The 16269-nt window shown below is 25.2% G+C and overlaps 1 protein-coding gene across 1 annotated transcript in view; it reads left to right on the top strand.

Annotated features, from left to right (window-relative positions):
• The first annotated feature begins 5975 nt into the window (after positions 1 to 5975).
• LOC117181627 overlaps positions 5976 to 16269 on the top strand; it is a 186128-nt gene continuing 175834 nt past the window's right edge. Inside the window, exons 1-2 of the mRNA XM_033374500.1 lie at positions 5976 to 6017; positions 6216 to 6904. Of these exons, the coding sequence (XP_033230391.1) occupies positions 6833 to 6904 (72 nt within the window). The 5' untranslated portion in view covers positions 5976 to 6017; positions 6216 to 6832. The remainder of the gene's footprint in view (positions 6018 to 6215; positions 6905 to 16269) is intronic.

The raw sequence follows: 16269 nt of genomic DNA, 5'->3' as shown, positions 1-16269 counted from the left end.
GAAGAGGGAGAAATCCATAATAATAAAAAATCAAATAAAACAATCACAAACATATGTATACACGATACTTTGCTTGTAAAAAAAATCATGATTTTTTTAATTTTTGTTAAAAATTTATATTGTCGGTTTAAAAATGCAACTGTTTTGTAGAAAATTTGTCTTCTTGGCTTGAAAATGCAACAACAATTCAGTAAAAAAATTTATACTTTCTAGATTCAAACTTCGACTTCTTCGTCTCAAAATTGCTCTCTTTCTGTAAAAAAATGTAAGTTTATTTCATTTTAAACAAGGAAGAAACAAATTTTTCCATAGAACTATTGCATTTTATATCTGATAATTTACATTACAAACAAATAAAATAATTGAATTTTTAACGAAAATAGATGAATTTTTAACGAAAAATATAATAGTTGATATTATTTCAACCTACAAAAAATTCTTTTATTTGACTAAAAAAATTGAAGTCAACAAAAAAAATTAATTTAAAAAAAAATTGCTGAATTTCAATAAAAATATAATGAGATTTTTCAGCAGAAAAGATCAATTTTAAAGCGAAAAATTTAAATTTTTAAACAATTAAGAAAAACATTTTTCACTGAATTGTTGCATTTTCAAGCCAGGATAAAAATTTTTCTTTAAAATAATTGCAATTTCAAACCGAAAATATGGATTTTTAACATAAAAGTAACTTTTAAATCAAACCAAATAGTTGAATTTTCAAAAAATCCATGAATTTTCATCAAAAGCAGATGAATCCACAATGAGAAGTATAATAGTTGATATTATTTCTACCAGGAAAGGTTTTAATTTGGTATGAAACACAGTTGAATTTAAAAAAAAATAATTTTAAACAAAATAGTTGATTTTTCAATCAAAATAAAATAAGATTTTTCTACCCGAAGAGATCAATTTTAAAATGAAAAGGTCAAATTTTGAAACAAGAATAAAAACAATTGTTGAATTTTTAAGCCAAGAAAACAATTTTTTTACAAAATAGTTACATTTTTAAACCAATGATATACATTATGAACAACAATTAATTTTTTTAATTAATGAAATAGTTGAATTTCTAACTAAAATAGATGAGTTCTTAACGAAAAATATAATAGTTTGTATTATTTCTCCAAGAAATATTTCGATTTGAATCGAACACGGTTGAATTAAAAGAAAGTAATAAAAAATATCGCTGAATTTTCAATCAAAATAAAATGAGATTTTTTACCGAAAGAGATAAACTCTAAAACAAACACGTGGGATTTTAAAACAAGAAAGAAAACAGCTTGCAACTGAAATATTGCATTTTCAAGCATAAGAAAAATTTTCTACAAAATGTTTGCATTTTCAAACCAATAATATAAATTTTTAACCAGAAGTTACTTTTAACGAAAATGGATTAACTCTCTAAGAAAATTATAATAGTGGATATTATTTCAACTATAAAAAAACATTTTTTAAATTAAATTTAAAATCAAAGTTGTATTCAATCAAAAGAAAGTAATTTTCAACTATTAATTAGTTCAAATATCAAATAATAAATACTGAATATAAAAAAATAACAAAGTTACCCTAAAAGTTACAAATAACATAACTTTTCAGTAAGTTTTTTAAAAAGTTTAAATTTATTTTAAGACTATATCTTGTACATGCTTATTACGAAAAATGTAGTCAAGATTGAAACGTAGTAAATAGAAGAGTTTAATAAAAGAACGCGATTGTGTAAAATTATCAACTTTATTAAAACAATAAGAACGCGGTTTTGTGGAACTTGTAAATAGGATGCGTCACCTTCACCAACATAAAGTATTTAGAAATTATTGCTTGAAAAAGGAAAAATTAGATTTGTTTACACACTTAATCTATTTTACCTTACTTTATTCCCCTCAAAAATAATCCATTTAATCTGTCCGCTCACAGAGCCTTCACGAAATTCGATAACACAAAACACCTGACATACTTTGAATAGTTCACTTCATGTCTATTATTTTATATCGAAAAACAAAATCGTCAAGAAAAGTTTAATAATTTATAAGTCAGCAAAATGACTAAAGAATTAATTAATATTTTCACTGATAGACTTTAGTAAAATAAATTTGGGATTTTTTAAAACAATTTTATTAGAAAAAGGCAAAAATATTACTATTTCATTATTCAAGAACTTATATAATAACTGAATTCGTTACATATTTACTAGCTAATGTTTATTTATTTCAAACGCTCTGATGTACCTTCTACTTAAGTTATTTTGCATAATCATTAAACCTAAAAAAAGTAATAAAAAAAAATTAACCAGAAAAAACTCCATGTGCGGTTATTCTACGTGTCTTATTTGGGTTGCTTATCCGTGAAATAAAAAAATATAATTTAATTTAAAGTACTATAAAATAGCATTAATAATCACAGATTAAAATAAATATTGAAATAGCTATAAGAGAAATATGAGAGCTATAAGAGAAAAAAATGTATGCCAACTTGTCTAATTTTTATAGTCTGAAATTATACAAATTGAAATATTTGTTTGAATTCTAATTGAAGATATTTCTATTTTTCGTGTGTATAATTTAAAATTATTTAGCTCCGTATGTTTTTTTAAAGTTCAATTTCAAAGAATTATAATTTAAAATTCTTAAATTTTGTGAATAAAAATTCTTAACGTGTGATGATTTTGAAGTAAAAAAGTCAAGTTTTTAATTTAAGAACTTTCTAGCTGAAGAATTTGCGAATGCAATTCATCAAAATAACAGCATTTTTACTTGTAAAACTTAAAACTTGAATAATTTCTAATTAAAAATTATGAAAATTAAATTCTCTCTAATTTTAAAGACTTTCTACTCAAAGTTCTATGACTTTAAAGAGTTGAAATAATTGAAAACTTTTGCATTTTAGAGATTTATGAATGGAATAATTAATTCTAAAGATTTACAATTGAAAAATCTTTAATTTTATTGATTTTCAATTTTAATTTCTTTAATTTTGAGGGGATACAATTAAAAAATCTCGAATTTTTAAGTTCAATAGTCGAGTTTTCAACTATAAATCTTCCAAATTGAAGAAATTTTCAATTTAAAGCATCAAAATTAAAGAATTTTAAACTGGAAATCTTAAAACCAGAAAAATTTTTCATTGTTAATTTTCATAATTAAAAACCCTTTAATGTTAACGATTTCAAATTCATCTTCTTATTTACAATTGAAGACTCTTGAATTTGAAAGTATAAATAAAAATTCCTAATTTTGGACGATTTCAAAGATCAAATATGAAGTTTTTAATAATAAATCTTCGAAATTGAACAAAATTGCGAATTCAAATCATTAAATGTACAGTTTTTTAATGTAAACTATAAAATTTGCATAACTTTTTCTTGCAAACGTGAAAAATTAAAGCTTTTTGATGATAGAGATTTAAAATAAAAATTTCAAATATAAGTCATCAAAATTACAATATTTTTAATGGTAAAACTTGCATAATTTTTCATTTTTGCACTCTATAATAATATGATATAGAATTACAAATTATTCAATTTTCAAGGTTTATATTTTACATATACGTAATTTTGAATTTTTTACATAGTTCATTTTTGAAGATTTAATTTTATCGATTTTCAATTTTAAATTTATCAATCTTGAGGGGATACAATTAGTAAATTTCGAATTTTGAAGATCAAAAGTCGAGTTTTCAATTCTAAATTTTCCAAATTGAAGAAATTTCCAATGTAAAGCATCAAAATTACCGAGTTTTAAATTGGAAAACTTAAAAGCAGTATTATTTTTAATTGCGAATTGTCAAAATCAAAAACTCTTCAATGTTAACGATTTACAATTGATCTTCATTTTAACAATTGAAAACTCTTGAATTTTAAAATATAAATAAAAATTCTTAATTTTTAAAGATTTCAAATATCAAAAATAAAGTTTTTAATTATAAATCTTCCAAATTGAAAAAAATTGCGAATTTAAATCATTAAATGTATAGTTTTTGAATTTAAAATTAAATTTAAAATTTAAATTTCTACAATTCTCAAGATTTATATTTGAAAATTCTTCCACTGTGAAGATTTTTTGTTTAAAGTTTTTCAATTGTAAAGATGTATGAATAAAACATTTTTAATTCTGTGGAATTTGATAAATTTCAAAATCAAAAGTCATAAGTTTTCAATTTTAAATCTTTTAAATTGATGAAATTTCTAATATAAACCATGATGATTACAAAAATTTTAATGGTGAAACTTAAAACATAGATCATTTTTAATTTAAAATTTTCAAAATTAAAAACTTGTTTATTTTAAAAGATTTACAATTCCATGTTATGAAATTTTTAAGTTACAATTAAAAATTCTTCAATTTTTACGATTTGCAATAAAATATTCTGGAATTTTGAGAAATTAAACTTAAAAACTGTCAATTTTTAAACAATTTATGAAAAAAAATTCTTAAATTTTTATGACTTTGAAGATCAAAAATCTAGTTTTCAATTCTAAAAAAAATTTTAATGCGAAACATCAAAATTTAAAGATTTTAATTTTAAAACTTGAAAGACATTCATTGTAAATTCATTGACATTGACATTCATTACAATTCAAAGTTCTACAGTTGTTAAGAGTAACAATTTAAAAGATTGGAATTGTAAGAGTGTATTAAAAAAATGCTGAAATTTTTATGAATTTTATAATAAAAAATTAAGTGTATAGTTCTAAATCTTCTAAATTCTAAATTTTAAAATTTAAATCCTTAAAATAAGAGCTTCGCTTAGTTGTAACATTAAAAACATGCATAATTTTTAATTGCTAAATGTCAAAATTAAAGGCTTCAATTTTAAAGGTATACAAATAAAATTTCTACAATTTGGAAAACTTATAATTAAAAATTCTCCAACTGTGATGATTTTTATTATTTTGCAGATCTAAAGTCAAGAGTGTAGTTTTTCATTGAAAATTTTCAGAATTCAAATACTTTCAATATTTAATATTTGCGATTGGATGTTCTCGGATTTTGAAAATATAGAATTGTAAGTTATTTAGCTTTTAAGAATTATATTTTAAAGGTATCTAATTCTGAGCATTTTTTTGGGAATAGTTCAATTTTGAAGATTTACAAATGGAGAAATATTCAATTTTCACCATTTTTAATTCAAAATTCGTCAATTTTGAATATTTGGAATTAAAGATTCTTCAATGTTTAAAACTAATAATAAAAAATGATGCAATACTGAATGATTTGTCAGAATAGTTAAATTCTGAAGATTTAAAGTTAAAAAGTATTCAACCTTACAGATTTAAAATTCCAAATTCTTCAATTGTTGACAATGAAAATGAGTGCGTTGATATATTTTTTGGAAATTCTTATAATTTTATAGCAAAATTAATTGAGGGTCAAAAGCCTGATTATTAATATATTTAGCTTCAAAGGGTAAAATAATTATGGGACCTAATAAGATTATAATATGTCAATTTAAATTCAAAATTACCAACTGGTAATATTAATAAAGAAAATAATAATGAATGAATTATCTTTAAAAAATAATTCTTATAATAAATAAGATTATTGATAAATTCATTAAAAAAGAATCACAGGGTAAGGTTGGGGGTAGGAAACATTTCTTATACATTTTATTCCTCTTAACTTCGATCCTTGTACTTATACTTTTATTTTTAAAGAAAATTCAAACCCGTATCAACACCCTCCCACCCTCAATGAAATCGGTGCATCATCCCTTCTTCTAAGAAGGATCTTCCGGAACCGCCCCAGCGAGAAAGAGAGAGGAGAGAAGGAGAGAGAATCTCAATTCTGGGGATGACGAGGATGCTCCTAAGGCTGAGGGTGAGCCATCCGTGGTCCAGGATTCTTCGGAATGGTGAGGGAATCGCGTGAGTTGGAATATGGTGGGGTTGTCGAGTGTGGATGTGGGTAGGGCGTCGGTGGGACATAACCTGTGCCGCGACGCTCAAGCACGCACAGTCGCGGCTCGGGCGCCGCAGAATGTGAACGTGTCGTCTTTCTTCCTCGATAGTCAAATCACACGTGGTAACAATCTAGACCTAGATCATCTCATTCAAAGCGACCAAACTGTGATTTTCTGGACTCATACTTATCTCAGGCTCCTCACGCAGCATTGTCCGAGTGCCCCTCACGCAGTATTGTCCGAGTGCTCCTCACGCGATAATTTAATTTAAGAAGAAACAAGTTTTATCAATAGTTATTCTATACCAAAACTGTGATTAGGTTCTTGATTGCTGTGATTTTCTGGGCTCGTACTTATCTCATTCTTCTCAAGCAGTTAATTAAAAAATCAGTTTAAAAAAATAGTTATGCTAAGAATTGTGATCTCGGGTTCTTTGTTGCTGTGAATTTTAGTGGTATTTACAGATTTCTTGTGAAATGAATCAAGCAGGAAATAAAATGGAATCTCATGCTTACAAAGTATAGATAAATTTTTGGTGAGATTGTATGCAGTGCTTTAGGTGTGGAGCAATTTTTAAATTCTGAGTGTTAATTTTACTTTACAAGGAATAAGTTCTTTCTGAGTGGTGAAAAGTGGAATGATTTTATGTAGATGAAAACAAGAACTGTGAGAGTGAAGTGACTTGTTGGATTTTTGGATATTGGAAAAAATTTTCTTTCAGGAATTTGAATTTAGCTCGTTTCCCGCCAATTCAAGACATTTAAATTTGAACGGCGGCGGTTGAGCTTAGGGGGTGTAAATATAGTAAGAAAGTGATTGGGCGCAGTTGGTGGCTGATTTTCGAAAATTGATTAGAATCAAAATCAAGGTGGCTTTATCTCATTACGAATGGCGTCTACATTCGAATCCGGAGATCACTGAGAGGATCCTAAAGGGAATGGATTTTCAGAGCGTGATGGAAACGATGGCAGAGGCATGGGTGGCTGCTAACACCAAAAATGAAGTTCAGGTAAATAGAAATGCTCATCAGGGTTTTTTATTTCAAAAAAAAATTAAGTTGTATTTTTATTTTTAAAAGGATTTTAGTCATTTTTTAATAAAAGATCTACAGTCATAAATGTGGTAAAAAGGAATAATTTCTACATGAAATAAAATAATATGTATTTTAAAAAATTTGAGAACTCAAAAACAATAAACGAAACAATGCGAAATGAAATTCGAACTGCATTTTTTGTTATTTCCTATAATTTTTAATTTTGAAAATATTTACAAAAGAGCAATGCAAAAAATAGAAAGGAATTAAGGGAGTTTTTCTGTTCTTATTCCTTCTTTTTTATTGAAGACCATTTTAATTTTGAATTAAAAAGTTTATTTTCGTTCGAACTTTATGATTTTCTTTTAAATTGTTCTAAAAATGAACAAAATTGAAGAAATTTCATTTGAGTACATTTTCTTGATACAATGCTCATTTTTTACCGTATAGCATTAACTAATTATGTATAGCATAATACACTAATATATGATCACATTATTAAGAAATTAATCGCTTGTTTCATTCAGAAATCCCTGCGACGGGAAAGGTTTTAATACACTATTAAAAATTTATTAAACGAAGTGAATTACCGACAAAACTGGAAAGAAGGGATTATTTAAAATCATTGATTATATAAATTTTTCCCGAGATCGTATTTGTAAAATCTAAAAAATTACATATTAAACCGAGTATCAATATCAATTTATAAAAAGGGGATCAAATCAATTATTAGCGGAATACAAAGAGCAAATATAAATTCATCTGTTATAAATGACTTAAAAATGACACACTCAGCACAGGCACATAAAGATTGAAAAATTATATTCCTAAGAGTTTTACAAATTTTTGGATTTTTAATTGACAATCGCCCTTGTCGCACAACAGTCAATATTATCAAAAATTTACATTATTTCATACTTTTCGATAGAGGAAAGTCTCACGTATTTATTTTAAAATTCATTCAATTTTATCAAGAATTTTTAAATAGGTAAAAAATCTGATTTTATAAAGATTCTTTTTCGAAAAATGGTATTACCTAAAGCCGTTATTCTCTTTTTTTCTCAAGGAGACTTTTTAAAATTTTAGTCGGACTTTCGTCTTATCTTTATAATTAATCCCCTCACAAAAGTTTTAAATAGAAAAAAATGCTGTAAATTATTTTCCGCCGCTGAGTGTAATTTTGGAGATCAAATGATTTTTAAAGACCTCATTTTATGCAAAGCGCATAATTGCAAAATACATCATAATTGAATATAACCAGAAATCTTTTCAATTTATGAAGTTTATATGTTAAATCAACACGGCTCGTTATCGCATTAAAAGACATAATTTATTTTCGTCACATAATTTTGAAATTTTCTTACCGTTTCGAATTTTTTAAATTTAGAAAAACTGAGGTATGAGTTCCCGTAGCGCACCTAAAATTCGTCCAATGTGCTGTTTGTATAATACGTTCCAATTCCATACTTTTCTTTTCTCAAAACATCTATTTCTGGATAAAAAAACTTTTTTTGGCGTCGCATATTTTCTTAATTACCTATAAATTGAGATTTTGTTCAGATTTAAGTTAATCTCTCTCTTCTAATCGAAAATATTGCTCATTATTTAAACTGTAAATAAGTTATATAATAAAGAATTGAATAATCCAAAATTAGCAAGAAATTAACAATAAAAAATTCAATATTTCGCTGAAAAATTAAAGCAAAAAAATACAATGTTTTAACAAACTCTTCGAATAATTTTTTTATTTTGACTAACATTCTTGACAAATATTCGTGGAAATCATATGCTGTTTTAAATAATAAAAGACTAAGAATTATTTAAAGCGTGGTTGCAAAAGGTATTATATGAAGTATTGAAAGTACAAAAATATACTATAATCTGCAAAAAAATCAGAGATAAAACCCGATTTGCAGGCTTTTCACTTTTCAGGTTTAATGGATAACGAATTTTTTAAACCTATCAAATCCGTTTTCATTCACAAATATTGATCTTTTTATATTCATAAAATTAATAAAAAACACAATTTTTTCTCTAGCATTTGCAAAATAAAAATTAAATATTTAAAAATATTTTACTTTAAAAAAATTTGTAACGCGAATTATCTAAAAATGATCTAAATTTTTATTAAAAGTATGATATTTTTTATATGATATAGGTATTTATCTTTATATTTCTGATACTGCTATAATTTCTCATCTTTTTTTAAAATCCTTTGAAAAAATTTTTTAATTCAAAATTATCGAACTGGTGGCCCGGTGGTATTTCTGAAAACATTAATTCTTACAATATAATGATTAAAAAATGAATTTTTAAATTTCCTGAAATAGAAGATTCAACAATATTGTGGTCTAAAATTCATTTTTCTATATTTATTAACTCAAAAGCTTTAATCATTATAAAAAATAGAAAAAATTATTCTAAAGTAAATGGTGAACGGGACAATAAAAATTAAAGAACATTCAGATGTCAGCCAATTAGATATTCAAAAATAGCTCGTTTCTGTATTTTTCAATGAAATATTTTTAAACTTCGGTAAAAAAAAGAAGTTTTAGTTTAGAAATCATCCTGTAATCCCCAAATTTAAAAATTTGAAAGAAATAAAATAGTGGCTAATTTAAATTTCCAATAATAGCTCATTTCTTCAGGTATCAATTAAATATTTTAAAACTTCACCATTAAAAGAAGTTTGACTTTAGAAATCGTTCGGTGATGCCAGAAGTTCAAAATTAAAAAAATCTAAAATGGTGACAAATTAAGTATTCCAAAAATAACTCATTTCTATAGTTTTCAATTCATTACTTCTGAAGTCAAACTTCTTTTTCCAGCAAACTGTAATTAAAAAAAAAAATTATTTAATTGAAAAATAAAGAAATAAACTATTTTCAGAATATTTAATTGGTTGTTATCTTGGGGGTTTCAAAATTTTTTTATTTACTTTCACTATTCACTCTGCAATGATTTATTAGATTTTTTACATGTTTTAAATTTCTAAGTTAATAACTATAGATAATTCAATTTTTTAACCTAATTATTGCATCCGCTATTTCATAAATTTAAAAAATTTTGAATTGGTTAAAATGATTACATTTTAGGAATTAAATAAAGATAATCGTCACGTGTGTAAGATTGATGTGCATAAACACTGAAGAACTTTGTAGTTTTTAATTACAGATTTCAATCACTAAAAGACATTTCCCTGAAACTTCTCTTTTAGTGATTCAAATTTGGAAATTAAAATTCTTTTTTTTAATTGCACTAAAAAATTAATTATAGTTATTAATAATAAGAAAGATAAATTCTATTTGAAATATAGTGTATAATGTATAAAATTGCTAAAATTATATTAGGATGATAGCCTAAAATTTGACCTCTTTACATGAGATTTTCAAAGATAAAATTTTCAAACCGCCTAAAATATTTCTTTAAATTAAGCATAATCTAAGAAAGTGTGAAAAAAACGGTCGCGTGCCAGACATATAACAATATTTTGTATTATTTTCTTTAAAACATTATAAACAGTTATTTGAATCAACTTCGATAAATCAATTTTTAAGTATAATTCAATCTTCGCAAGTATAAAATAATAATTTCATTGCGCATTATAAATAGTTAGAATGATTATTTTCGAGTTTTAAGCGAAAATAGCAATGCAGCGTGAGAAACAGATTTTAAAGTGATTATAAAATCCCTTAATTTATTAAACTCTACTTTTAATTCTAATACTTTTCAGCTCAATAAAAATGATATTTGTAAATTTAAAATACAATAGAAGCTCACCAAGCGTCCAGTGCTTGAGGCCAAGGTCCTCACTAAGCCCCCGCTTAGTTAAGCCACGCCCCTAAGCTTTGGCGGGAAATATCTCTGAGACGCATTGGCGGATTATTTGGACCGTCTCGCGCACGCGCATCTAATCCACACTCAAAGCGCTTACCGATTTTTAGTGAAACTGGAAGGGAGAGGTACTTGGTGAGAAAATTCACCTGGCGAAAAAGGTTCTTTGTGAGATTCTACTCTATTTAGAAAATGGTCTTAATATTATTTGGAAATTTTTTATTTTATTGGCACAATTTCTAAAGAAAGTATTCTTCACTTCACTGAGATAATTTTAGAAAAGAGTTCTTATTAAGAGATATTTCTTGCAGTGATTCTTGAGGTAAAATTTTTTATTTCAATTGCACTACGAGATTAATGATTCTGTTTTAAGAGTTTAATGGTGGATTTTCTAAGGGGTTAGAAGATTAGGAAATCTCACGTAATGCTAAACCGGAAACTACGTGGCAGGGTGTAATGACTATATTGAAGTGTCTTTGCATTCTGTGTACGTAGAAATGCTTATACGAAAGGCAGGTTTGTAGGGGCGATAACCATGAATACGATCGCTATAACAAATCGACTCGAGGGTGCCTCGAGGTCGAGCGTCGAAAGGCAAACCCTTTCGAACATTACACAGCCAATTGGCCACCCCTCTGATTTCTGCACCCTTCACGTTCACAACCGTTGCCGTGGCTAATTCGAACCTATCCACTTCCTGGACACCTTTTTTCGACTCATGTTTACACACGTCTACCCCAAAATTTCTCACATAACAAAAAAAGTAATAAAACATTAATTCTTATATTTTTTCTGTTTTAGTAATTTGAATTTAAATTGTTGAAGTCAGAATGATTCTATATTTAAAATTTTGCTTTAAATAAAACTTTAATTTTTTGTAAAGTAGGGGTCATGATTTGGTTTCTAGTTACATTTTTTTCAGTATCAGTAAAATCGCAGATAAATTAGAAAAATTCAAGGGAATTAAAAATAATTCGATAAAAACCTTAAAAATTGAAGGTGAGTTTAGAAAATTTCCGGTTGAATTAAAAAAAAAAAACTAAAAAAAAAATTAATCTGTGCATTTGAGTGAATTTAGAAGATTGCAAGTTAGTTCAAAACAATAGAAAAGAGTTTAATTTTTTTATCATATTCAGGATTAGGTATTGTGAATTTCAAATTAATTCAAATAAATTGTACAAAATTGAAAATCCCAAATATTTCACGAATTTCACTAAAATTGAAGTAAATTTAGAAGATTTTAAGGTAATTCAAGAGAATCTGATCTAATTCACAAGAATTTCAATGAATATAATTTTAAACAATTGTAGAAATAAAAAAATCTCCATCGGATTAAGTAAAATGGGAGTGAACAGAATTCAGGGTGTATTCGACAAAATTAAATTAAGTTGAAAAAAATATTTTAAAAAGAACCAAATGCATAAAATGTAAGTTAATTTAGAGAAGATTAGAGAAAATAATAAAAATTCATAAAAATTGAATGTGAATATAAAAATTTCAAATCAATTGAAAATAATGTAACACTATTTAAAGATTCATTAAATTTATTAAATCTAGAATTAATTGAGAAAAATTCAAGGGAATTCAGAAAAATTTTATGAAATGCCTAAGAACTCAAGGAAATTTAAGATTTCAAGATAAATGTCTAAAAATGTTGAAATTTAATAATTTCGGAAGAAATTAATAAGAATAAATACTGAATTGCAAATTAATTCAAATTAATTGAAAAAAATCCCAAATATTACATTGATTTCAGTAAAATTGTAGCGAATTTAGAAGAATTCAATAGCGTTAAAGATTTTTTGAATAAATTCATGAAAAATCAAGAGATTTATAAAAAAATCAAGTAAATTGAATACATATTTTTAATTCATAAAAATTTCATTCAATTCCTATTTCACTTTATATAAATGGGAGTGAGTAGGATTACTAATTATCAATCTGATTTATCCCCTAAGAATTTAAGGTGAATTTAAAAGTATTCAAGGAGAATTAAAGATAAACTGAAAATAAAAAAATCCATTGAGTGAAAGGAATTCAATGGAATTCAAATTAATTAAGAAAAAATGAAATTTCAGGATTTTATGTTTTTACTTGATTGAAGGAAGTGACTAAAGTGATATTTTATTTAAGAAAGTGATTCATTATTTGTCTCAAAATTCATATATTTGGTTAAAAATTATTCTTCTTTGGTAGAAAATTAATCGTTTTATTGAATATTTCATTTTTTTGTTAATAATTTTTTTTTTCTTTGAAAATTAATATTTTTCATTCAATATTCATTTGCTTAGTTGAACATTTCTTTTATTTGGTCAAGAACTAATTTCTCTAAATAATAGCTTAACTATCCTATTTTTGTTGGAAATTTATCTTTTTTAGTTGAAAATTGTTTGTTTTTTTAAATAGAAAATTCATCTTCTGTGTTGAAAATTCAATAATTTTGTTAAAAATTTATTTTTCTGATTGGAAATGGTTTTTCTTTTTATTAAAAGTTCATTTCTTTGGTTAAAAAATTAGAAAATTTGTTTGAATATGCGCTTTTTTCATGTAAATGAATTTTTGTACTAAAAATCTAGCTATTTTTTTATTTTTGTAGATCATGCATAATTATTTTTGGGTTGTAGATTCAATTTTTTTTTTAATTCATCTTTATGAATAGTAAATACCACATTTTGGATAAAACTTTATTCTCTATTGATTAAAAAAACTTTCGTAGTTGAAAATTCGTATTATTGGTTTAATTCAAATGTTTTTTATTGAAAATTGAAATATTTTTTGGTTAAAATATCAACTATTACACTTTTTGCTGAGAATTTGTTATTTTTATCAAAGATTCATCAATTTGGTTAAAAATTTAACTATTTTGTTGAAAATTTGATTTTTCTTGGTAGAAAATTAATTCTTTCAACTAATTTGGTAACATTCCTTCCTGCGAGTTTTTCAAATTACCCAATTGGCATTGAGGAAAAGCGTCAACAAAGCTTTCGAGATTTCCGTTAAAAAAATCGTTTCATTATTTTTTATTTTAAAATCTGATATTTCAAAAAATTGTATCGAGTTAGAAATATAACAATTAAATCGCTAAGAAATGAAACATTTTTTATTCAACTGTCCTCAAGGCCTACATATTTAAACAAATTTAAAGTTTTCCAATTTCACAATTTAATAATTGTTATAGAAAGGATGCTAATTTAAAATTAGTTTTAAAAAAGTGGTGTAATTTTATGCTGTAAAAAATGAATGACCAAAATATGAATTTCAGAAAAATTTCACGAATTTTGACGACTGTGAATTATATTAAACTTTGACCAACAAGTCTGATTTCTAATAATTGTAACCATTTTATAACTTATCAAGCCTTCAGTAAAAAATTGATTTAATTCTAAGTAGTCCTTGAGACCAGATCAAATTTAATTTAAAAAGCGACTTATAAATGCAAATATGAAAATTCTCTTAGCTTTGTAAATCCACCTTGATCAAATAAAAATAAATAAATCAAAAATAAGATTTTGTCCCTCTTTTTTTTCGTAAAGACGAGGGAGATCTCCGTTTTGGCTTAAGAGAGTGGCTTTATAACGACATGAAAATAGGCGCATAACCACTGGGTGGACTGAAATATCATTTCGAAAAGACTGGTGAAGGGTTTGGGAGGGTGGGGGGATAATCCTCGGTAAAACCACGGAAATTTATATGTATGATCATATATATGTGTATGTAGGGGGTCACGGGTTCTGACCACGATACGGATGTGCCCCTGCCTTCTTCCTGTGCCACGACTACGTTTATGGCTTGGTATTTGGTGCAATAAGACTGCATCTCCATTCGAAAACAATCTCAAAATAATCGACAAAATTTTTTGTTGGTTACCCGCCCCTTGACCAAATTGATCAATTTTCAGACAGAGTTCAACTTTTCAACAAAATAATTAAATTTTCAACAACGTAGTTCAACTTTTAACAGAATAGGCGAATTTTTTTAGAAAGTACATGGATTTTTAAATAAATATAGTTTCAGCTGAAAAAAGTTAATTTTAAAGAAAAAGAGGAAAAGTTAATCTTTCAGTAAATAAAATTATTTTCGAAAACAAGAAAAAAACAATTTTTAAGGAAATAGTCAAGATTTCAACTAAAGAAGAGGAATTTTCAGTTAAAGTGGTGAATCAACAAAGCTCCAAAGTTCCTCCAAACGCTTGAATTTTCAACCAGCAATATTAATTTTTTGCCGAAAAAACTAATTTTGAAAGAAATAGTTTAATTTTCAACCAAAGTTGAGTTTTCTACCAAATAATTAAATTTTCAACAAAATAGTTCAGTTTTCAACCAAATAGGGAAATTGTTAACCTACAAAGATGAATTATCAACCACATAGACGAATGTTCAACAAAATACATGAATTTTTAAACAAATAGATTTTAAATAAAATGATTGCATTTTTAACCAGAGGGATAAATCGCCAATTAAATTAATGAGTTTTCAAACCAAAAAGACATATTTTTTACAAAACTTTTGAATTTTCAACCTACAAAGATGATTTTTCAAATAATAAAAAAACGAATTTTTAACAAAAAACATGCATTTGTAAACCAATATATGAATTTTTACCTGAAGACGTTAATTTATAATAAAAATCCCCAAAAATAAACATTTAGTGAAATAACTTATGAATCTTCCACAACAACAAAAAATACTTTTTTTAAACGCAGCTTAACCTTTCACAAAACAAAATGTCAACCAAAGAGAAAATTTTTTTACAAATCGGTCAAATTATCAAGCAGCAATGTTAATTTTTAATCAAAAAGACCATTTTTAAGCAGGTAACTGAATTTTACAACCAAAGGGTACAATTTTTTTATAAATAGTCAAATTGTTAACAAAACAGATAAATTTGTAGCTATGATTATGAATCTGCTACAAAAAAACAAACATTTTTTAACAAAAATTTATATTTTTATTTATTTAGAAACATTTATATTTTTGTTGTTCCTTTTCATATTTCCTTTTCTTGTAAGAAAATGTGAAATAGTTGATGTATAAATAATTTTAGCTTGAAAATCTCCTTGAAGTTTTTACAAGAACTTTGAATTTGAATTATTTTATTATTTTGTGCTCATAAAATAATTAATTGATTGAAATCCAAAATTTACAATCATTTATATCTTTCATTCTATTTTATAAAAGAAACATTTTCTTTGGATGAACTCTTTCTGTTAAATAGTTTTTTTTTTAATCAAGATATAATTTATTTTTTGTTCATTATAGACTATATAAAGAGATTTCAAGGTACTTTTCATAAATTTTTGAGTGAGTATTATTTTCATTATTAAAGCGCGGTAAGGAATTTTAAAGGATATGATTTTTGTGGTATCTAACTTAAAAATATTGTAAATATTCTAAACGGTTCAAGTGTATCAAAATATTTCACAAAGATTTCGAAAGATTTCACAAATATTTTTAAGCTTTTAAATGTTTTACATTGTTTACAAAGATTCACAAAGAATCAAAAGATTT

Source organism: Belonocnema kinseyi, chromosome 10 (genome assembly GCF_010883055.1).
Source record: "Belonocnema kinseyi isolate 2016_QV_RU_SX_M_011 chromosome 10, B_treatae_v1, whole genome shotgun sequence".
Classification (NCBI taxonomy): Eukaryota; Metazoa; Arthropoda; class Insecta; order Hymenoptera; family Cynipidae; genus Belonocnema; species Belonocnema kinseyi.
This window is presented reverse-complemented; position numbering and strand designations above follow the sequence as displayed.